The sequence below is a fragment of the Xenopus tropicalis genome, chromosome 10 (assembly GCF_000004195.4).
Source record: "Xenopus tropicalis strain Nigerian chromosome 10, UCB_Xtro_10.0, whole genome shotgun sequence".
Lineage (NCBI taxonomy): Eukaryota > Metazoa > Chordata > Amphibia > Anura > Pipidae > Xenopus > Xenopus tropicalis.
In genome coordinates this window covers 6,698,593-6,723,727 of record NC_030686.2, presented here as the reverse complement: position 1 = coordinate 6,723,727, position 25,135 = coordinate 6,698,593, and the positions used below count along the sequence as shown (strand labels likewise).

At 42.8% G+C, this 25,135-nt stretch overlaps 1 protein-coding gene across 2 annotated transcripts in view; it reads right to left on the bottom strand.

The window, feature by feature from the left end:
• The window catches only part of LOC100488276 (inactive phospholipase C-like protein 2), a 73,265-nt gene that overhangs the window by 1,978 nt on the left and 46,152 nt on the right, over window positions 1-25,135 (bottom strand). For both annotated transcript variants that reach the window (XM_012952793.3, XM_002942317.5), the window contains exons 2-5: window positions 13,861-16,341; window positions 10,861-11,064; window positions 7,764-7,839; window positions 3,065-3,174 (exon numbers count right to left, since the gene is read on the bottom strand). In XM_012952793.3, coding sequence (XP_012808247.1) covers window positions 3,065-3,174; window positions 7,764-7,839; window positions 10,861-11,064; window positions 13,861-16,341 — 2,871 coding nt within the window. The remainder of the gene's footprint in view (window positions 1-3,064; window positions 3,175-7,763; window positions 7,840-10,860; window positions 11,065-13,860; window positions 16,342-25,135) is intronic.

Below are 25,135 nucleotides of genomic sequence, written 5' to 3'. Positions count from 1 at the left end.
CTAGTACATTGGTGCCAAGAGCAGTGCCCCCCTAGTACATTGGTGCCCAGCAGCAGTGCCCCCCTAGTACATTGGTGCCAAGAGCAGTGCCCCCCTAGTACATTGGTGCCCTGCCTATGGCACACCAGGCAACATCTCAGTGGAACAGTGGTTGAAAAACGCTGTTATAATGGATCAAGAAATATCAGCGTAAGAAAAGAAAAGCTTTTTTTTTTTTTTTTTTTCAAATGTTTTCTCCTGGAACTATTTTTGAAAGAACTTCCTATTGCGCTCACATATTGGCCCAAATAAATCACAAATATACATTTAAATGTTTAATTCCCCACTGCTCAATTCCCAGCACCCTATAAAAACCTTGGCAGCAAGACATGTTGTATAATATGATTAATAGGCTGTGAAGATATTGGTGAGCTCATTAGAAATAACGCACAGCCCAAGAAATGTCCCCGATAATGTCCAGTAGGGGCGGAGCCAATGCACAATGTGCCAGCACCTTGCTACTATAACCCAAATAATTAGAGGAGTCTAGTTCCCCCCAACAAATGGACCACGGCTACTCTATGGAATTATCAGGCTGGGATTATACTGAGAGGAGGGCTTTAGGATTTTGGCAGAGATGGTGTATGAAGGCAACATTAATATAATGCTACAGGCATATGGGACCTCTTATCCAGAATGATTGGGATCTGGGGGGTCTCCGGATAAGGGGTGTTTCTGTAATTAGTTGGGATCAAGTACAGGTAATGTATTATTATTACAGAGAAAAGGGAATCATTTAACCATGAAATAAACCCAATAGGGCTGTTCTGCCCCAATAAGGGGTAATTATATCTTAGTTGGGATCAAGTACAGGTACTGTTTTATTATTACAGAGAAAAGGGAATCATTTAACCATGAAATAAACCCAATAGGGCTGTTCTGCCCCCAATAAGGGGTAATTATATCTTAGTTGGGATCAAGTACAGGTACTGTTTTATTATTACAGAGAAAAGGGAATCATTTAACCATGAAATAAACCCAATAGGGCTGTTCTGCCCCAATAAGGGGTAATTATATCTTAGTTGGGATCAAGTACAGGTACTGTTTTATTATTACAGAGAAAAGGGAATCATTTAACCATTAAATAAACCCAATAGGGCTGTTCTGCCCCAATAAGGGGTAATTATATCTTAGTTGGGATCAAGTACAGGTACTGTTTTATTATTACAGAGAAAAGGGAATCATTTAACCATGAAATAAACCCAATAGGGCTGTTCTGCCCCAATAAGGGGTAATTATATCTTAGTTGGGATCAAGTACAGGTACTGTTTTATTATTACAGAGAAAAGGGAATCATTTAACCATTAAATAAACCCAATAGGGCTGTTCTGCCCCCAATAAGGGGTAATTATATCTTAGTTGGGATCAATTAGATATGGAACATTTTATAAGGAAAGGTTTGTGTTATATATATATATATATATATATTATTTTCTCTGATGAGCTCTCTGCTTACTGTACTGATCTGGCATATATATATATGTAAGACTGCTTTTTGACTCAATATATACAGTATATATGTACTAGGGAAGCACCAAATCAACTATTTTAGGATCCGGCTGAACCCCAAATCCTCTGTGAATGATTTGTCCGAATACTGAACCAAACAAAGTCCCATGATTTTAAGTATTTGCTTTGGATAGAGGCATGGATTCTGCTGAATCTGAACCCTGCTGAAAAAGGCTGAATCCCGAACCAAATCCTGGATCTGGTGGATCCCTAATATGTGTAAATATAAATGATTGCTTTTTGACTATATATAATGATTACTTTTTGCTCAAAATGTCTTAACCAAAATGCCAATAAACTATTGCTCTGTGAGGCTCCAGTTTTATTGTTATTGTTACTTTTTGTAACTTTCTTTTCTATTCAGCCCCTCCCCTATTCATATACCAGCCTCTCATCCAAACCACTCCCTGGTTGCTAAGGCAACTTGAACCCTAGCAACCAAATAGCTGCTGAAACTCCAAACTGGAGAGCTCCTGAACTGAAAATGAAATAACTAAAGAACTACAAATAATAAAAAATGAAGACCAATTGCAAATGTTCTCAGAATATCACTCTCAACTAAGGTGAACAACTTTAAGTACGGACTTCACACTCCTGCCAAGGCCGTGGAGTAAATGGAAGCAATTCTAGGTACCCGGAGTCGTAGGGTTTATGTACTGACTCCCCGGCCCTGGTTCCCTTTATGGATTGGGCGGCCAGATGGGCAGGTGTCAGCTGAGAAAGCCACCAAGAATCCCCAAGCCTACATAATACAGAGAGCGTTGCAATGCGGCACGAACCCCCTCTGATAAACCAATACCCAATTTCTATATATAGCGAGAGTTATAGTTTAGCAGCAGCTAACGAGGGGTTATTAGTCAAACAGCAGGATGAATAATCCTTATATATACGGATCGGCCCCCGCTTCACATAGCCTCGCGTCAGTAATGGATGCCTTATGTGCTATGATCTTGGGAATCGCTCACTCTCATTGGCCCAGAGGTATATTTAGCCCACGCTGGCCAATTAACTACTAATGGCCTTTTCCACTATCTCCCAGTACCTTGTCTTATTGATTCATCTTAAAAAGCCCAAACCCAAGGCCACGTACCTCCTCCTCAGATAAGTGGTTCTATTTATATTCTATTTATATTCCCCGATACAGAAATAAAGGTATTTAACTACAGCAGAACTGTACAGAACTAGATACTCTGTGCCTCGGCCCAAATCTGCTCTATATGCACGGATATTCCAGGGGTTGGTCACCTGGGGGTTAACTTTCAGTATGATGTAGAGATTGAGACAAATTGCAATTGGTCATTTATTTTTATTATTGGTAGTTTTTAATTATTTTTGGCAACCCTGAGGCATTATCTGGTCACTCCGGCTCCTTCTACCTAAACTCAAAACTCCTTGGTGCCTTCCAATATCCTTAGAATTCATAGTTGGGGGCACATTATCCTCTGTATATAACATTCCTAATGGCCATGAATGATTCCTACCTTTCCACCATTGCTGGTAGGTTATAGGTACTCACCTTTAACACAGTTATGTTCCAGGCAAAGCTCTCCATGACTTTCTGCAGCTTCCTGCCCTTTAAACCTTCCTTGGCGCCGATCCGATGAAGGTCCTCGTGGAATCCCATCCCTATACAAGGAAAATACGCATTTAGGAGCAATACTTCTACTGAACGATCATCCCCTATCAAGTTAAAATGTCAGTCTTTGACATTTGAAATCCTGGCAGGGGAGGAGGGACTAAAACACTGATGTTACAAATGGTAACAACTTCTCCCCAGCTTACAGACAGCATGCAGGAACTACATAACCCACAATGCATTGCACTGGGATGTTCCTTTCCTTATTGACATCACGTGTGCAGCAGGGAATTGTGGGATTGGGAGGAGGCAGGCTGAGGGACAGGCGCTACTGTTACAGTTTATTTGAGTCACAAAGTAGTCAGCCAGATCAGCAGGGGAACAGGGGGCCCTTTCCGCATATAAGCCCCTGTATGTAAGTTTGCCCAGAAGCGGTAACCCATAGCAACCAATAAGATGTTTGCTTTTAAACAGGTGACCATTAATGTCATTGGTTGCTAGGGTTACTGCTCCAGGGCAAACTTAGTGCCTATAATTACATCACCCCTAAAAGTTTTAATCCCCCAATAAGATCCTCTGAAAATCGGCAGAATTCTGGATAAAAGATCCCGTGCATGTTTATTTAGAGTTGTTCATAACTAATCACATTGCTTTATACATCCCCTTCTATTTGCCCCATTGGTCACCTTGACTTTTTCACAGATTCAATTCAGGCTCTAAACCCAACCAATAACAAATAAGGATTATTATTCATTCCCAGCCCTCGCTGTATTCCTATGGGAACGGCCCGGCTGCGCTAACGACCCACTTAGGATTCTTCTCACTCCCTTCTCCAACAACAACGCGGAGCAGATTGGCCCCGAGACTTCATCAGGTCAGACTGAGGCCCTGATGGGGACCCTGGGTATTGGCTGGGTTTACAGATGGCGGGGCTACAGCTTATACAAAGGTTTTTGGTAAATAACAGATAAAAAGTAATATATATAATGTAATAATCTGGTTTGGAACAGTTCCCTAAGCCCCGCCCCTGTTCCCTAAGCCCCGCCCCCTGTTCCCCTGCTGATCTGGCTGACTACTTTGTGACTCAAATAAACTGTAACAGTAGCGCCTGTCCCTCAGCCTGTCTCCTCCCAATCCCACAATTCCCTGCTGCACACGTGATGTCAATAAGGAAAGGAACATCCCAGTGCAATGCATTGTGGGTTATATAGTTCCTGCATGCTGTCTGTAAGCTGGGGAGAAGTTGTTACAATGTGTAACATCAGTGTTTTAGTCCCTCCTCCCCTGCCAGGATTACAAATGATGCAGAAAGAGAAGAACAGTTTTGCAGCTGGATTTCAGCATATAAAAATGGTATTTATTCCTACTGTTTGAAGGAACAGATTACAGGGATAGGCTCAATTTTAATCCAATAATTCCCAGATAAGATATAATTAATCCTCATTGGAGGCAAAACAATCCTATTGGGTTTAATTCATGTTTAAATGATTTTTTCCTAGACTAAAGAGATCCAAATAACAGAAAGACCCTTTATCCGGAAGACCCAGGTCCTGAGCATTCTGGATAATGGGTCCTATACCTGTACAGGGAAAAACACAGGGCCATAGGGTTTCAGCAGCAATGCTGTGAAATTGATATACATACATACATACACACACACACACATATATATATATATATCAGTATAAATGTGAAGGCATCCCAGAGGCGCGGGCAGAATACTAAGAAGCCAGGCTGCGAGTCACGGACGTAATCCAGTTGATTATAAATCAGGTACCGTAGGAATATAAGTCTTGGCTGGCTCTTAAATTTTTTATTATCATCCATATTGCGCTGGAGAAGTGCTTGTACTCTCACATCCCGGCACTGTTACACAGCGAAGGCTTTGGCTTTTTTTTTTCTCATGAAATGAATGCTGAATTTAACCCCCCAATGGCCAAGATACAGTCAAACTGAGTGGTTTTCAATGTTGCTTATTCCATGGGCTTTTCTATAATCCGGTCTATACGGCTTCAGTGTGTATAGTGATTAATAACTGCAGAGAATCTGATTACTATTAATACATGGCTTCCTTTGGGTGTTTGTATGGGGCAGAACAGCCCTATTGGGTTTATTTCATGGTTAAATGATTCCCTTTTCTCTGTAATAATAAAACAGTACCTGTACTTGATCCCAACTAAGATATAATTACCCCTTATTGGGGCAGAACAGCCCTATTGGGTTTATTTAATGGTTAAATTATTCCCTTTTCTCTGTAATAATAAAACAGTACCTGTACTTGATCCCAACTAAGATATAATTACCCCTTATTGGGGCAGAACAGCCCTATTGGGTTTATTTCATGGTTAAATGATTCCCTTTTCTCTGTAATAATAAAACAGTACCTGTACTTGATCCCAACTAAGATATAATTACCCCTTATTGGGGCAGAACAGCCCTATTGGGTTTATTTCATGGTTAAATGATTCCCTTTTCTCTGTAATAATAAAACAGTACCTGTACTTGATCCCAACTAAGATATAATTACCCCTTATTGGGGCAGAACAGCCCTATTGGGTTTATTTCATGGTTAAATGATTCCCTTTTCTCTGTAATAATAAAACAGTACCTGTACTTGATCCCAACTAAGATATAATTACCCCTTATTGGGGCAGAACAGCCCTATTGGGTTTATTTCATGGTTAAATGATTCCCTTTTCTCTGTAATAATAAACCAGGCCCTCCCTGCTGAGTACTATGGGGCCCAACTTTCATTTTCTATTTTAGTGGTTTTTCAGTTATTTAGCTTTTTGTTCTGCAGCTCTCCAGTTTAGAATTTCAGCAGTTATCTGGTTGCTAGGATCATAATTACCCCAGCAACCAGGCAGAGAGACTGGAATATGAATAGGAGAGGGACTAAATAGAAATATATGGAGTAAAAGCTAACAATAACAATAACATTGTAGCCTCATAGAGCAACAGTTTTGTTGCTGATGGGGTCAGTGACCCCAATGAGAGATACAGAACAGGAAGGAAAATAATTCAAAAACTATAAATTTTTTAATGATATATTTCTGTTTTTCAACTGCTTTTATCCCACAAACAGCGCTGGGGACTATTTCAAGGATACAGCAGAGGCCAGAGGCTCCGTGGGGGCACCCAGTGGGTGTCACAAGAGAAGAACAACAACAAACAGAATATTAATGATACACAACATCCCCGACACAAAGGAAATTGCTATTAATCCAAGCAACTCCGCTGCACGGAATGTAACAAAGGAAAAGATCCCGACGGAGCAGAGGTCACTTTATCTTCTTTGCCTCGAAATCCCAACGGGCAGTGACTTAGAGGGACACAGTGACAGATGTGACTGACTGCCCAGATGTGCGCTATAGGCCGGGCCCCTGTAAGGTGCCAGCCTGGCACAGATGGCAGCGAGGTCACATGTTACAACAATTATTTAACCATGAAATAAACCCAATAGGGCTGTTCTGCCCCCAATAAGGGGTAATTATATCTTAGTTGGGATCAAGTACAGGTACTGTTTTATTATTACAGAGAAAAGGGAATCATTTAACCATGAAATAAACCCAATAGGGCTGTTCTGCCCCAATAAGGGGTAATTATATCTTAGTTGGGATCAAGTACAGGTACTGTTTTATTATTACAGAGAAAAGGGAATCATTTAACCATGAAATAAACCCAATAGGATTGTTCTGCCCCCAATAAGGGGTAATTATATCTTAGTTGGGATCAAGTACAGGTACTGTTTTATTATTACAGAGAAAAGGGAATCATTTAACCATGAAATAAACCCAATAGGGCTGTTCTGCCCCAATAAGGGGTAATTATATCTTAGTTGGGATCAAGTACAGGTACTGTTTTATTATTACAGAGAAAAGGGAATCATTTAACCATTAAATAAACCCAATAGGGCTGTTCTGCCCCAATAAGGGGTAATTATATCTTAGTTGGGATCAAGTACAGGTACTGTTTTATTATTACAGAGAAAAGGGAATCATTTAACCATGAAATAAACCCAATAGGGCTGTTCTGCCCCAATAAGGGGTAATTATATCTTAGTTGGGATCAAGTACAGGTACTGTTTTATTATTACAGAGAAAAGGGAATCATTTAACCATTAAATAAACCCAATAGGGCTGTTCTGCCCCCAATAAGGGGTAATTATATCTTAGTTGGGATCAAGTACAGGTACTGTTTTATTATTACAGAGAAAAGGGAATTATTTTTTAAAATGTGAATTATCTGACTCCCCAGCAACCTTTTACCCCACGCACACATAGAGGGGAAATAACCAGATCTGGTATTATCCCTTCTTCCGTGACTGGTATTGGGACTTGGTACCCCAGCAGGGGCTCAGGGGGGGGGCAGCAGTCGGACACACATGTCAGTGCAGTTGGAATCATTGCCTGTAACCTACAGATCCGCAGAAGACACTACGTTATACCCAGTACTTACAGCTGGTGACATTTTTTACACCCACATTTGTGAATGTCAAAACATGCTCTTCCTTATTAGAAAAAAATATCATTTTTTTCCACTTTTTCTCTTTCTCTTCAGCGCACAATGTCCCACTGCAGGAACCAGTGTTGCCCCTAATAAAGTGAATATTTTCCACTCACACGTGCACGTTACCTACCTGCCTTCTGCACCTGAATAATTTTGCTGTAAACAACATCTGCTGTTTCTATTAATGTCCGGCTGGCTTGTATGAACTGAAAGAGAGAGAATACGGCAAGAATCTGCTGTTAGAAAAAGAACATTGCTCGTGGTCTCAGAGGCATATTATATACAAACACAAACTAAAGGTAAAGCGATACTGTCATAGGAAACATGGGAAGGGTGCAAGATAGCAGCTCCCAGTAGGTATCAGAATAGCACTCAATAGTAAGAAATCCAAGTCCGGCTTGGGACTCCTCCAGTTACATGGGAGTAGGAGAAACAATAGGTTAGCTGAAAGCAGTTCTAATGTGTAGCACTGGCTCCTTCTGAAAGCTCAGACTCAGGCACACTTTACTGCTGCGCTGCAAGTTGGAGTGATATCCCCCCCCCCTCACCCCCAGCAGCCGATCAGCAGAACAATGGGAAGGGAGCAAGATAGCAGCTCCCAGTAGGTATCAGAATAGCACTCAATAGTAAGAAATCCAAGTCCGGCTTGGGACTCCTCCAGTTACATGGGAGTAGGAGAAACAATAGGTTAGCTGAAAGCAGTTCTAATGTGTAGCACTGGCTCCTTCTGAAAGCTCAGACTCAGGCACACTTTACTGCTGCGCTGCAAGTTGGAGTGATATCCCCCCCCCTCACCCCCAGCAGCCGATCAGCAGAACAATGGGAAGGGAGCAAGATAGCAGCTCCCAGTAGGTATCAGAATAGCACTCAATAGTAAGAAATCCAAGTCCGGCTTGGGACTCCTCCAGTTACATGGGAGTAGGAGAAACAATAGGTTAGCTGAAAGCAGTTCTAATGTGTAGCGCTGGCTGAAAGCTCAGACTCAGGCACAAGGCACTGAGATGGCACTTACACACCAATATTACAGCTACAAATACATTTGTTGGTACAAGAATAAAAGGATAAATGGCAGAGGGAATTATTTGCTGTGTAACAGTGTCATTTAGAAATAAAAAGTGCCCCATAAATATCATGGCAGAATCCATTTCTTCATCCGATTCCCCCTCAAGTATGATGCCATTGATTGTGGTGTGACCTTCCTTCCTAATAATCAGCTCCTTCAGTACCAGACCGGGCCCCGTAGGGCCCACTAGACAATCTGACAGACTCTCACAGCTATTAGTGACAGTAAGTAACAGACTTATGGATATAAAGGACATGGGGCCCCACCTGGAGATTCTCTGGTTCCCCCCGCAGGCCGCTCCGACCTTGGCTCCTTCTCTCATTGTTAGTGTTGTTATTTCACCAACTGTGAGCAATTTGCCAGCTGAGAGATCCGTACCCCCCCCCCCCCCCCCCCCCGTGTACCATCAGCCTTGAGCCCTATGTTACTTTTATTCCTTATCTTAGTATTCAAGTCCTCGTCTGTTCATATTCCAGTCTCCTATTCCAACCACTTCCTGGTTACTAAGGTAATTGCGACCCTAGCAACCTGATTGCTGCTGAAATACGAAACTGGAGAGAAACGTGTAAATGGAGCTCTGGTTTATACCCAGATATGTATAAATATATATATATATATAGAGAGAGAGAATGCTATCAAGACATCACGCCTGTGTTACGACAAGGTGCCTGGGGGAGATAAAGGAGCCGACTGCCCCCCTCAGCCCACAATGCATTGCTAGGTGGGTTGTTATTTCTGCTTCCCACTGTTTCACACCTATTTCTGTTCCTCAGACTGATAAACACAGTGGGCAGAATGTCCTTCATGGCACATAGCAAAGCGGCGGGACAATAGGCACCGGGAGAGAAATTGCGCGAATGTGCTGGGGCTGCTGAGTAACGGAAGGACATTCGGAGTCGGCCCCTTCACTGGGGTAACTGTCATTTATATATGGAAAGCCTTCATTCCACTGTAAACGTGAAGGAATGAGGGTCTTTTTATAGACTGTCGTTATTCAGCATAATCCACGTGTGGGCCGGAGGAAAGCACATTGTAACCCTGACTAATGCTGCTCTATATATATATATATATATATAGCAAGGAACATGGAACATGTATGTGCCAATGTTTATATGAACTGCCACCCATGTATGGTACCAAAATGCCCCCCATTCCCGAGTGATATCTAAGAGCAATGGAGCTCTGGCTATTTTCAAAGTCTCCTCATGGGCCGTAGACCTAACTCAAGGGAACAGTTCAGTGTCAAAATGAAACTGGGTAAAATTGACCGTGTACAATAAACCAGGGGTCCCCAACCGACGGGCCGCGGGCTGCTTTGAAGTGGGCCGCCTATGCGGCATACATGACGCGTTGTGCTAATAAAAGCACAAATAAATGCGCTGCTCGTAGAACAACAAGGTAAATGCACCGCGCATATTATGACACCGATAAGCGTCGCGCATATAAAGCCCCCCCCCCCCCCCCCCCCCCCGGTCCTTGGAAAACATTTTCCTGCTTCACACCGGTCCTTGGGGGAAAAAAGGTTGGGGACCACATTTTCAGACAAAAATGTAATCTATAAAGGCTGGAGTGGGCAGATGTCTAACATAATAGCCAGAACTCTACTTCTTCCTTTACAGCTCTCTAACCTCTTGGTTAGTTCTCCTTTACAGCTCTCTAAGCTGGGGGGCCATATGGGACATAACTGTCAGTTAGTTTGCATTTGAATCTGACCAGCGTGCTCACAAACTAACTGACAGTTATGTCCCATATGGCCCCCATCAAGTCACTGATTGGCTACTGACTGCTAACAGCTTACAGAACTGTAAAGGAAGACTAACCAAGAGCTCATAGAGCTGTAAAAGAAGCTGGTTATTATGTTAGACATCTGCCCATTCCAGCCTTTATAGATTACGTTTTTGCCCAACTAACTTTAATTACACATATTTCTTTATTCTGCGCAGTCTGTCTATTTTACCCAGTTTCATTTTTGCACTGAAACTCTTGCTTTAAGATGGGCATACATGGACAGACTTCAGCTGGCGATACAGGTCCTTAAGACCGACTCAGCAGCTTATCTGCTTGTGTATGGGGCCCTCTGCCAGGCTTCCCCAACCGATATCTGGGCAGATGACGACCAAGACTCTGTAGGAGAGATCCGTCTGTGCTACAGGTATGTACTTACCGCCTCATAAGATGCAAGAACCTTCTTGAGAAGTTCTGGTACTGGGCCCTGGGCTTCCAGCGTTGGGTACTGAGAGCGAAGGTTCAGAGTCACAGTCAAGGGACTGTCGTTGTTCAGCAGCCAAGCAGAGACGGTCAGTATGCACTGCTTCATGTTGGCCGCTGGGGTCAGGCCGCACAATTCCTTAAACGACACCAGTGCATTCTGCAAACACAACAGTGAGACCAGAATAAGCAGTTGCTGTAATAGGGACCTTTGATTGTAAGCTCCTTTGGGGCAGGGACTGATGGGAATGGGATAGGGACCTTAGATTGTAAGCTCACTGGGGCAGGGACTGATGGGAATGGGATAGGGACCTTAGATTGTAAGCTCCTTTGGGGCAGGGACTGATGGGAATGGGATAGGGACCTTAGATTGTAAGCTCACTGGGGCAGGGACTGATGGGAATGTGATAGGGACCTTAGATTGTAAGCTCACTGGGGCAGGGGCTGATGGGAATGGGATAGGGACCTTAGATTGTAAGCTCACTGGGGCAGGGACTGATGGGAATGGGATAGGGACCTTAGATTGTAAGCTCCTTTGGGGCAGGGACTGATGGGAATGGGATAGGGACCTTAGATTGTAAGCTCACTGGGGCAGGGACTGATGGGAATGTGATAGGGACCTTAGATTGTAAGCTCACTGGGGCAGGGACTGATGGGAATGGGATAAGGGACCTTAGATTGTAAGCTCACTGGGGCAGGGACTGATGGGAATGTGATAGGGACCTTAGATTGTAAGCTCACTGGGGCAGGGGCTGATGGGAATGTGATAGGGACCTTAGATTGTAAGCTCACTGGGGCAGGGGCTGATGGGAATGGGATAGGGACCTTAGATTGTAAGCTCACTGGGGCAGGGACTGATGGGAATGTGATAGGGACCTTAGATTGTAAGCTCACTGGGGCAGGGACTGATGGGAATGAGATAGGGACCTTAGATTGTAAGCTCACTGGGGCAGGGACTGATGGGAATGTGATAGGGACCTTAGATTGTAAGCTCACTGGGGCAGGGACTGATGGGAATGTGATAGGGACCTTAGATTGTAAGCTCACTGGGGCAGGGACTGATGAGAATGTGATAGGGACCTTAGATTGTAAGCTCAGTCGGGCAGGGGCTGATGGGAATGTGATAGGGCCCTTAGATTGTAAGCTCACTGGGGCAGGGACTGATGGGAATGGGATAGGGACCTTAGATTGTAAGCTCACTGGGGCAGGCGCTGATGGGAATGGGATAGGGACCTTAGATTGTAAGCTCACTGGGGCAGGCGCTGATGGGAATGGGATAGGGACCTTAGATTGTAAGCTCACTGGGGCAGGGACTGATGGGAATGGGATAGGGACCTTAGATTGTAAGCTCACTGGGGCAGGCGCTGATGGGAATGGACCTAGTATATAGGTCCATAGAGATTACCAGAGAAAAGTGGTATTATCATGTGAACAGGGTATAAAAAAAATATATATAATAAATTGACTTTAAACTGGAGAAACCCTACTTTTAATGCATGGCACGTAAGGGAAAATAATGATGTGGGTTGAACAGAACCAACCCAGACCTGTCCTGCATATAATGGTAGGGTGGGTTTCTAATCATCCTTCTATAAAGCACAAAGGAATGCACTTGTTCATTACCTGCCATAATGTTCTATACATAAAAGCTACGTGAGGGCAAAAAGCTGCTCTGCTCAGTGGGACTAAGAATAGAGAATGGATCGGCGCCGAGGTTACCCCGGGACAGCCAGTAGCAGTACGATCCTGCCCCAGCGTATCCTAATTGCCCGGCAGAACATCAGTCACTCGGCTTATGTTTAATTAAGAGCAGGAGAAAGTAAAAAAGACAGGTAATGGCGCTAATAGCAATCTGTGCTGGAAAGAAACGGCTGAACATATCGACTCTCGACAGCTGCCAAGATTCTGCCGTTGGGCTGTCTCTGGCTATATATCCAGTAATACAATATTTCCCTACTCAGGGTTCTAGCCTTTCCCTTTAGCAACAGAAGGACAGAGAAGAACGAGGCTTAGGTCCTCAAATGAAAGGCTGTAGCCTTGGGTGCAATGGTCACCAGGGGGCAAAAACATGACTAGGAGATGATAAGCCACACAGAACTGCAGCAGGAGGGGCAACTAGCAAAGTATAACAAACATAGACTCTAGAAAAGCGGTTCTCAACCTGTGGGTCGGGGCCCCTTTGGGGGTGGAACGACCCTTTCACAGGGGTCGCATAAGACCATCGGAAAACACATATTTCCGATGGTCTTAGGAATAATTTTATGGTTGGGGGTCACCACAACATGAAGAACTGTATTAGTATTAGAACCACTGCTCTAGAACTGCTACAGAATAAAATAATGGTTTCTGAATACAGTATATAGGTATAACACCAGTAGTCAATGTGGACCCAAAGCAGTACGAGCTGACAAACGTAGACTCTAGAACAGCAGTTCTCAACCTGTGGGTCGGGACCCCTTTGGGGGCCCTTTCACATGGGTCGCCATGTCTTAGGAATGCCGACGGTCTTAGGAATCATTTTATGGTTGGGGGTCACCACAACATGAGGAACTGTATTAAAGAGTTGCGGCATTAGGAAGGCTGAGAACCACTGCTCTAGAACTAGAACTGCTACAGAATAAAATAATGGTTTATGAATACAGTATATAGGTATAACACCAGTAGTCAATGTGGACCCAAAGCAGTACGAGCTGACAAACGTAGACTCTAGAACAGCGGTTCTCAACCTGTGGGTCAGGACCCCTTTGGGGGTGGAACGACCCTTTCACAGGGGTCACCTAAGACCATCGCAAAACACATATTTCCGATGGTCTAAGAATAATTTTATGGTTGGGGGTCACCACAACATGAGGGACTGTATTAAAGGGTCGCGGCATTAGGAAGGTTGAGAACCACTGCTCTAGAACTGCTACAGAATAAAATAATGGATTCTGAAATATATATTCCTCGTTGTTACCTGCACGTTCTCGCGAAGATCAGTGGCCTCTCGTAGAGACGGCGTCGCTGTTCGAAACACCTCGTCGATCGCCTTGATGCCCGTTGTCTTGGTCGATGTGTACTCCCGAACTTTCTTCCCTTTGCGGACGTAGAGGCCCTTCTTTTGGGCCTTCCCGCCCCCGCGCCTGTTGGTAATGGCGATATGGACGAACAAGGTGGTGTTCTGAAGAAACTCTCCGGTTAAAGATTGTAGCGGAACGTGCCTGAAGCCAGTCTGCAGACACTCAAACGGAATGGTGTACTGGGCGATGAATTCATCCCCAATAAAGTCGTCATCTAAGACTACAAAACGCAAAATGGCCAATTCCGGGAGGTTGATGTGGAACTCGAAACTTTCGTCGAATATAGGATTGTCTCCATTTTGTGTTACGGTCTTTGTCCGATGTTCCGCACAGTCAGCAGGAATTCCGTGTATCTCAACATAGACATATGGCTCCACCACATCCCCTTTGGCCCCCGATCCCTTAGGTTTTGGGAGGTTCTGTCCACTGATGATCTTGATATAAAGCAGCTGAGCCGAGACCCCAGGCAGGGAATCTTTAGCATTGGCGCTGAAATAAGAGACCTCCTCTCTCATAATTGCTGGCCGGAGAACGTAGCCACAGTTTCCATTTTGGCGAAACCACCCAGTATTAAGGTCCATCATAAGACCAGGAGTCTGGAAATTCATTGCCACGATCTGGCAGCCGCACTTCCAGAAGTCCTGAGGATTCATATTGCTTGCATCTATGCGCATAGAGCTTGGGTATACCCTGGAGAGAAACCTCTTGTTGTACCTCACAAACTCCTCGGGATATTCATTGGAAAACCGGCTCGCAGCCACTTCATTGAAGGAGGACACTTGCCAGTACTTCTGGCTACTCCTTGAAGTCTCGAAGTCCCTGAATTTTACCGACTGACACAAATTCACCAAGTCGGAAAGCTCTTTGCACAGGCGTAGCTTTCTGTGCCCCGCTTCGCCGAGATGTTCCTCTCCATCATTCCCCAGTCTTCTAGCGATCTCCATGCCTTCATCTTCGTCCGTCACGTCCCCCTCAGAATCAGAGTGTTCTGGAGAAAGCTTCTTCCCTTTTATGAGGATCTTCCCCTTGAGCTGCTCAGGAGAGGGCATGTATAATTCTTTGGGGCATGGTGGGAAATTATAAAGTTTATTCCCAAGGACCTCTTTTAAGCACTGGGCCATAAGGCGCTGCTGTTTGACAGAGCAGTGAACTACAAGGCATATGATGAGGGGGTAGTCGGAGGTTTCAAATGCGTACTTATCTATGACATTGATGACGCTACGGAAAGATACATGTGAGACAACAGAAAGGCTCAGGTAGATAAGAGGCTCGTTATCGGGCCCATCCCAAACGACAAGTTCTATGCTCCTACAACCCATCTTCAAGGCATGAATGTACCCACTGATGTCCGCCGTGCCCCAGTAGTGGTCTTCCATTTGGCACGCACTGTGGGCCGAATTGATGTAATAATGGGTTAAAGGTTTGGTCATGTCCTGGCAAACCGTTTTGTGGTGAGGATCAAAAACATGACAGTCAGAGGAGAGAAGATAACGGGTAAACCCATCGATGGTAAGGTAGCCCTTTTCTCTGCCTTCTTTAGTGGTTTCATACTTATTAATGAAATCAAGCGATGTGTCTTCATTGACTTCTTCCATACCCTGTTCCAGTTCCATGAAAATCATGAGGTCTTTCAAGTCTAAGTATTCCTTATTGCTAGAGAACTGAACCAGAAGAAAGAATATTTCTGGCCTGGTACAGAGTTCACAGTAGGCTTCCACAAACACATCGCACGTCACGTGGCCCCCAAACTTGTCATTGGCTTTTTGGATCTCCTTAAATTTTAGCTCCACCGTTGAGGTCTTCATGCCAGGGTTAAGGCCTTTGATAAGCTGAATGGCTCTCTGCAACGGGATCTGCCCTTCTTTATCTAAATCTGCAATCTCAAATAAGGAGGAGATCCACAGAGTTCTCAGGCTTGTCTGATTGGCACCTAGAACATCTGGAGTGTGCTTGCCATAGGAAACGAGGTACCGGAGCCCCATAACCCACGTGTTGACAATATCGGCTGTGCTTGCAACAAGATCCAACGATTCGTAGTTCTCCCCATAAATGATGGAGAAGGCGCACTCCTCTGGGAACTGGTCAGACAACCCATTGCTCCTCAACACGGGCGTTTTCTTTCCAACCCGGACCTCACGGATTGACTTAATCTCTAACTTTGCCTTTTCAGAGTCTTTCTTCGATGGCTCCCAACGCAGGAAGCGCATATCTGGGTCCAGCAGGAAGAAACGATTGTACATCCTGGAGTTCGAACGCACCTTCTTCATTTCACAGCCTTCCATCATGAAGGAGATGCACGCGGCGGTGCTGTTGATCTTCCTTTTATTGGACATGGTGCTGAAGGAGACGGTCTTCTTCTGTTTCTGCCGAGATCCATCCTGTAAAAGAGAAGAAGAAGTTGGAGATTTTAACCTACTCAGGTTAGTGGATCATTTGATAAAATACTGTCTAATGCAGTGGTTCTCAACCTGTGGTTCGGGACCCCTTTTAGGGGGTCGAACGACCGTCAGAAAACACATATTTCCGTTGGTCTTAGGAATAATTTTATGGTTGGGGGTCACCACAACATGAGGAACTGTATTAAAGGGTTGCGGCATTAGGAAGATTGAGAACCACTGCTCTAGAACTGCTACAGAATAAAATAATGGATTCTGAATACAGTATATAGGTATAACAGCAGTAGTCAATGTGGACCCACAGCAGTACGAGTTGACAAACGTAGACTCTAGAACAGCGGTTCTCAACCTGTGGGTCTGGACCCCTTTCACAGGGGTCGCCTAAGACCATCGGAAAACACATATTTCCGATGGTCTTGGGAATAATGTTATGGTTGGGGGTCAACACAACATGAGGAACTGTATTAAAGGGTCACGGCATTAGGGAGGTTGAGAACCACTGGTCTAATGCTTAAACCATGGTCAGATGGAGATGACCCTGCTCAACCAAAGACACAATAATGTAAGATGGGTTATAGGCCAGTGGCTAGAGCTGGTAGTGAAGATAATATGCCCCAGATACAAACTGTGAGAGGGATAAACACCCTGCCTGCCAGTGCTGGGGGTTCCACCACCACCATAAACAATCAAACCCCCATGGAATCGTTGCCGAATTCCTGCAGTTGAGGACAAACCGTGCCACTGAATTCCAGTATGTCTCCATTGAAGTAGGACTGGCTGATACTAGCGTCACATGAGTAATATTTTGAATTCTTTTCAGCTGAATCAGACTCCAAAACATGCTAGGATTTGGATAAAGCTCAAACTGAATCCTGTATTTGGTGCATCTAGAACATCGGCTAAGGTTGAGGATATATGGTTGGGTGGCCAATATCCAAGACGTTGCCAGAAAAGAGACACATCTTGAAGGGACAATTCTTTTCATCAGAGCTGGTTTGTTAAAGCGCTGGAGAAATGGTCCAGGAACTGAATGTCCAGGAAACTTTAACCCGTTGGTCCCGCCGGTTTCACGCCATTCCCCCCTACTATCTTCCTACCATTTTGGATGTAGCAATACCTATTGGGATTTAACACACACACACGTGAATATTATGCTGAATCATAGCTCGTCCTATTACACAGAATTCCGTAACATCGTCCCCTGTCCCTCGGAGGTTTAATTGGGCCACAGATTGGTCATGAGTCACAACCAGCCCCCCCCCCCCCCCCCTTCCCACGGGCCTCATTAAGTCCCACAGATTAAGCAGAACTAATCAGTTCATTTCCAGTGAACTAAGCAGCAATGGCTGGCAAACAATCCGGTATGGGGGGGGGGGAAGGCAAAGAGGATGAGTATTTATCTGCCAGCTATTAACTATTCCCTTATTATTATTAAGCTTAGTGGGATAAGTAACCCATGTGTGGCCAGCCTCCAGCTGTTGTACTACAACTCCCAGTGCGTCCTGAAGCCATTACTTAATATGGTTGTTACTTTCCCTGCATAGCCCGGCATTGTAGCAACATTTTTTTAATTTAATGAGTAATTTTATCGATGTGGATGGTCTTTTTTGGCATTTGACTTGTAATAAAGAGTCCCAAACAAAGATATAATTACCCCTTATTGGGGGCAGAACAGCCCTATTGGGTTTATTTCATGGTTAAATGATTCCCTTTTCTCTGTAATAATAAAACAGTACCTGTACTTGATCCCAACTAAGATATAATTACCCCTTATTGGGGCAGAACAGCCCTATTGGGTTTATTTCATGGTTAAATGATTCCCTTTTCTCTGTAATAATAAAACAGTACCTGTACTTGATCCCAACTAAGATATAATTACCCCTTATTGGGGCAGAACAGCCCTATTGGGTTTATTTAATGGTTAAATGATTCCCTTTTCTCTATAATAATAAAACAGTACCTGTACTTGATCCCAACTAAGATATAATTACCCCTTATTGGGGGCAGAACAGCCCTATTGGGTTTATTTAATGGTTAAATGATTCCCTTTTCTCTATAATAATAAAACAGTACCTGTACTTGATCCCAACTAAGATATAATTACCCCTTATTGGGGGCAGAACAGCCCTATTGGGTTTATTTCATGGTTAAATGATTCCCTTTTCTCTGTAATAATAAAACAGTACCTGTACTTGATCCCAACTAAGATATAATTACCCCTTATTGGGGGCAGAACAGCCCTATTGGGTTTATTTCATGGTTAAATGATTCCCTTTTCTCTGTAATATTAAAACAGTACCTGTACTTGATCCCAACTAAGATATAATTACCCCTTATTGGGGGCAGAACAGCCCTATTGGGTTTATTTAATGGTTAAATGATTCCCTTTTCTCTGTAATAATAAAACAGTACCTGTACTTGATCCCAACTAAGATATAATTACCCCTTATTGGGGGCAGAACAGCCCTATTGGGTTTATTTCATGGTTAAATGATTCCCTTTTCTCTGTAATAATAAAACAGTACCTGTACTTGATCCCAACTAAGATATAATTACCCCCCCCCCCTCGCTAATAAGCCACTTATCCCACTGGGCAGAAGGCCAGTTAATTATTGGTGGAGATACAAACAGTGTTTTAGATAGATATTGGGACAGACAGACTATCTCTTTGCAAAGTACTAATACCCCCCCTCATATCTCACCAGAGGGAGTGAAAATAAAAAACTTATGCACTTCTGAAGGGTGGGTAGATATCTGGAGAGAATTACATCCAGCAATTAGACAATACTCCCACTACTCTGCGGCCCATAAAGTATATACCAGGATAGATCACATTTGGGTGTCACAGGGGTTGATAGAAGCGTCTCAGACTTCCAGAATCCTGAACACCCCATGGTCTGACCACTCGCCAATATTATATACAATTGCATCCCTCCATTTATCAAATTCTAGAGGGCGGTGGCGAATGAACGAATCTATATTAAAAATTCCGGAGCTATATGCCCAGATTGAAACCTCCTTGAAAACATACTTTCAGGAAAATATCAATTCAGTTACCTCTTACGCCACACTATGGGAAGCTCATAAGGCGGTAATCCGGGGCCTCCTAATTCAGTGTGGAGCACAGAGGAAAAAGGCACGTAACTTAGAAATACGCCAGGCCACAACACAGTTAAATGACCTGGTATATCAACAAATTGACAACCCCATGGTAGACCTCCGTAGCTCCATAGATTTAATCCGGACTAAGCTAGATTTGTTACTCACACACAAAACAGAGAAAGCTTGGAAATGGACCCAACAAAAGCTATATTACTATACCAATAAACCTAGTAGGCTTCTGGCTAGGAAGCTTAATAAGAGATTAGATTATACCCCAATTAACAAAATAAAAACTAAAAATGGATTCACCACTACTACACTTCATAGTATAACACAGGAATTTTATAATTTTTATAAAGAACTCTATAAAGCACCTCCTCCGCCTGCAAAAAACAAATATGAAGCTTTTTTTCGAGACATTAATCTACCAACCCTTACTTTACCACAACATCAAATTCTCGATGCTATAATAACAGAGGAAGAAGTGGGTATAGCAATTAAGTTTCTTAAACTCCCTAAAACGCCTGGCCCTGATGGCTTTCCGGCCCTCTACTATAAGAAATTTTCCCATATTCTTATTCCACATCTGACAAAGATGTTTAACCACCTCCTGACAGGTGATAAGTTTCAAGCCCAAACACTAATGGCATCAATAATACCTATCCCTAAGCCAGATACAGATCTGACAGAATGTAAAAATTATCGCCCAATTTCGATTCTAAACTTAGACGTTAAGATACTGGCTAAAGTGTTAGCAAACCGTCTAAGTGTAATCTTACCAAAATTGATCCAAAGGGATCAGGTAGGATTTGTTCGAGGGAGACAGGCAACGGACGCTATAAGGAGATTAATTCTCCTTACGGCTTGGGCCAACAAAACCAAAACTCCATCACTGCTTCTGAAATTAGATGTCAAAAAAGCATTTGATTCCCTAGCTTGGCCTTATTTAAAATATACGTTGCAAAAATGGGGAGTGGGTGCAAATTTTATGAGATGGATACAAACGTTATATGACGATCCTACAGCTAAGATCCATATCGGTTCATATACATCCCCCCCATTCACTATCAAGAGAGGCACACGACAGGGGTGCCCTCTATCCCCATTACTCTTTGATTTAGCACTAGAACCCTTGGCCATAGCAATACAGAACAATCAGGATATTTGTGGCTGTAACCAAGACGACCAACATCACAAACTCAATATGTTCGCTGACGATATTACGTTATTTATCACCCGGCCACTACTATCATTACCTAATTTATACTTGACATTACAAAACTTTGGCGTCATTTCAGGTCTCACGATAAACCACACCAAAACGGAGGCATTAAGTATCAATCTACCACACGAATTAACAAAACTGTTATCCCTTAACTTCGAATTTCAGTGGAATAAAAATCATATAACGGTTTTAGGAATTCAGTTGACTAAATCCTTTGAACAATTATATCAGGCTAATTACCCCAAGGTATATAGTAAAATAAGTAAACTCTTGGAGGATTGGGGCAAATATCATATATCATGGATAGGTAGAATAACGGCAATAAAGATGGTGTTACTTCCTAAACTTTTGTATCTATTTAGAGTGCTCCCTATTCCGCTCAAACGTATAGACCTTAAAAAACTAGAAGCTAACCTCTCTGCATTTATTTGGGCTAAAAAAAACCCTAGAATATGGGTCAATATACTACAGAGGTCCAAAAGGGATGGAGGTCTGGGTCTTCCAAATCTTTGGAAATATTATATAGCAGCTCAATTGACACATATTCCCTTTTTACATATCAATAATATCTCTCCTCTATGGGTGTACCTGGAAAACAGTATGGCAGCACCTTATACAACAGAGTCCCTGCTTTGGATGCAAAGGAAACACAGACCAATTATCAATAGCCCTACGTTGAGACACACACTGGTAATTTGGGACACCTATGCAGCCCTATATAACTTGCAATCGCCCCACACTCCGGTATTGCCGATATTTAAACACCCGCAATTCATACCAGGCCAGCAAATACGCGCATTTCAATGGTGGAGGGACCAGAATTTGGGGAGAGTTGGGAACCTGCTTACAGTGAGAGGCCCCTTCACAATTGATTATCTAAAAGAAAACTATAAGCTCCCAAATTTGGAATACTTTCGGGCATCTCAGATCCTTCATTTTGTATCACAATGTTGGAAACAAAACACTAACCGATCTACAAAACAAACTTATTTTGAGAAATGGTGTCTAGATGGTATTTCCCCCTTGAAAGCTAGTACGATTATATATCAATATATAAATTCTCCTAAAGACATATTAAACCTTCAATATATCAAGTCATGGAGTAAAGAACTAAACAAAACCTTAGGAGAATCTGACTGGAAGAAAATATGGGACAATACACGGAATAGTTCAAATAATACAATTCTACTGGAAGCAGGTTATAAAGTCCTTTTTAGATGGTACCTCACTCCTAAGAAACTTGCGCATATTTATCCCAACACTAACGAAAACTGCTTTAGAGGGTGCTGCACACCAGGTACTATGGGCCATATTTGGTGGACATGCCCGAAAGCAATTAGATACTGGATAAGGGTATATAATATGATATTTGCGGTCTTAAATGTGAATGTACAAAAAAACCCATATGAAGCATTATTGGGAGCGCCAGTACAAGGGGTGACCAGGACACAGCAGAAATTAATCAACCAGATATTTTTAGCCGCAAAGCAAGTATTGGCGAGGTCCTGGAAGTCCCCTGCTATTAACTATAATCTACTTAAACCTAAGATCGATTGGATATTTGTAAATGAGAAGTTAACCAGTATTGCCCTAGATAAATACCCACTGTTCCTTAAAACTTGGCAACCGTGGATTGACTATAGGTTTGGAAGATTGCTCTCCACTTCGATATTATCTACCTGACTGTAGTGAAATGTTATTGAAGCGATATATGGCCAATACCATACCCCTCGGTTACTAATTACCCCCTTGTTTCCCCAGTTCTTTTCTGAAACTGAGTAACACATTAGGTTTTATATGTGTATGGAAATATATTTACACTGTTACCAATTGATGGAAAATGTCTTTGCAATCTGTAATATTTAGAAGTTACTTCATATCTTTAAATTATTGTAAAGAACAAAAAAGAATGCAATTTTCTGTTTAACACGTGAAATATTGTAATGATTGCTATAAAACAATAAAAAAAAAATTAATGAAAAAAAAAAAAGATATAACTACCCCTTATTGTGGGCAGAACAGCCCTATTGGGTTTATTTAATGGTTAAATGATTCCCTTTTCTCTGTAATAATAAAACAGTACCTGTACTTGATCCCAACTAAGATATAATTACCCCTTATTGGGGCAGAACAGCCCTATTGGGTTTATTTCATGGTTAAATGATTCCCTTTTCTCTGTAATAATAAAACAGTACCTGTACTTGATCCCAACTAAGATATAATTACCCCTTATTGGGGCAGAACAGCCCTATTGGGTTTATTTCATGGTTAAATGATTCCCTTTTCTCTGTAATAATAAAACAGTACCTGTACTTGATCCCAACTAAGATATAATTACCCCTTATTGGGGGCAGAACAGCCCTATTGGGTTTATTTAATGGTTAAATGATTCCCTTTTCTCTGTAATAATAAAACAGTACCTGTACTTGATCCCAACTAAGATATAATTACCCCTTATTGGGGGCAGAACAGCCCTATTGGGTTTATTTCATGGTTAAATGATTCCCTTTTCTCTGTAATAATAAAACAGTACCTGTACTTGATCCCAACTAAGATATAATTACCCCTTATTGGGGCAGAACAGCCCTATTGGGTTTATTTCATGGTTAAATGATTCCCTTTTCTCTGTAATAATAAAACAGTACCTGTACTTGATCCCAACTAAGATATAATTACCCCTTATTGGGGCAGAACAGCCCTATTGGGTTTATTTCATGGTTAAATGATTCCCTTTTCTCTGTAATAATAAAACAGTACCTGTACTTGATCCCAACTAAGATATAATTACCCCTTATTGGGGGCAGAACAGCCCTATTGGGTTTATTTCATGGTTAAATGATTCCCTTTTCTCTGTAATAATAAAACAGTACCTGTACTTGATCCCAACTAAGATATAATTACCCCTTATTGGGGGCAGAACAGCCCTATTGGGTTTATTTCATGGTTAAATGATTCCCTTTTCTCTGTAATAATAAAACAGTACCTGTACTTGATCCCAACTAAGATATAATTACCCCTTATTGGGGGCAGAACCCTTGTGTTTCGAGTGATTAAGGGTAAGTAAATCCATAGATTAAACATGGGAAATATTTATATTTAATGGTACATGCCACATGAGCCCCGGCCTTACGTAACATTTCTGGAAACCATAGAACGCATAGAGCGCGTCGCCGCCACAGGAAACCCGCCGGTCTGTGCAATCAGCAGAGAAAATAAACCTGCAGATGCAGAATATGCCGACGCGGCTCAACCCAACAAGCCGCTCGTTTGCCTTTGGTGCTTAATTACAGGAAATATTTACTCTATTGCGTTGTTATTGTGAGACTTTTGTATGGGGGGGGAGGGGCTATAGAGAATTCCGAAACCTTACAGAAACCCTGACCAAATGAATGGGTGTTCCCAAACACACTAATAATCCATATCATTATTTATATCAGTCTAAAAACAGACGTTTCCCAAACAATAAATACATGCAGCTGTGAAGGGACAATTTTAAAGGGGAACTGTCACACACAATTCATTCATACCTGTTATAAATGGATTTAAAAATCTGAGCTGTCAATCATATATTGTCTGCCCCGCCTCATAGAGGCGGGGCAGGCAATATATGATTGACAGCTCAGATTTTTAATTACTTTCACTTTCCATTCAGCACTTCCTCGATATCACCCACATAGCAAATATATTAGATTTTGGGGTGCTACAAAACTTGTACAAAATGGCCTCTACATAAAGGCATGTTAAGGTGCCCATACACATTAAGATCCGCTCACTTGGCGAGGTCGTACGGGACCTACGGGTGGGCGATATCGGGAGAATCCAGGCTAATTCGATTGTTTGGCCCTGGGGGTAGGTTCGGGGACCGCATCATCCCCGACCCGACTAAATTTTTTTACCTGCCTGATCGATATCTGCCCGATTTCAGGCCAGATATTGGTCGAGCAGGCCCGTCGGTAGTGCCCATACACGGACCAATAAGCTGCCGAATCAGAATAAGGGACCGATATCGGCAGCTACAATCGGCCTGTGTATGGGCACTTTAACACTTGCCCCCATATGTAATAAAAAGCACTAAGTTTCCCCAGGAGCAGTAACCCATAGCAACCAATAAGATACTTGCTTTCAAACAGGTGACCAGTAAATGCTGCCTGCTGATTGGTTGCTATGGGTTACTGCTCCTGGGCAAACTTAGTGCCTTTTATTACATAACCCTCCTTGCCTCTAGGGGGCGGACTTATCAACATTAGGATATTTGTGGTTTTAGAGTTTTTTGGAAACCACGACTAAACTAAATTTCCCCCTAGAACCACAAATGCCAACTGATTTCTAACCCTTTTTTGGTGGTTTTCCAGTGAATGGAAATGGAATGAAAAATCCAACAAGCTCTCATACCAGGAAGCAGAAGAAGATCTTCCAGTTGGAACCAGGAAGCTGCCCATTGACTTCTAC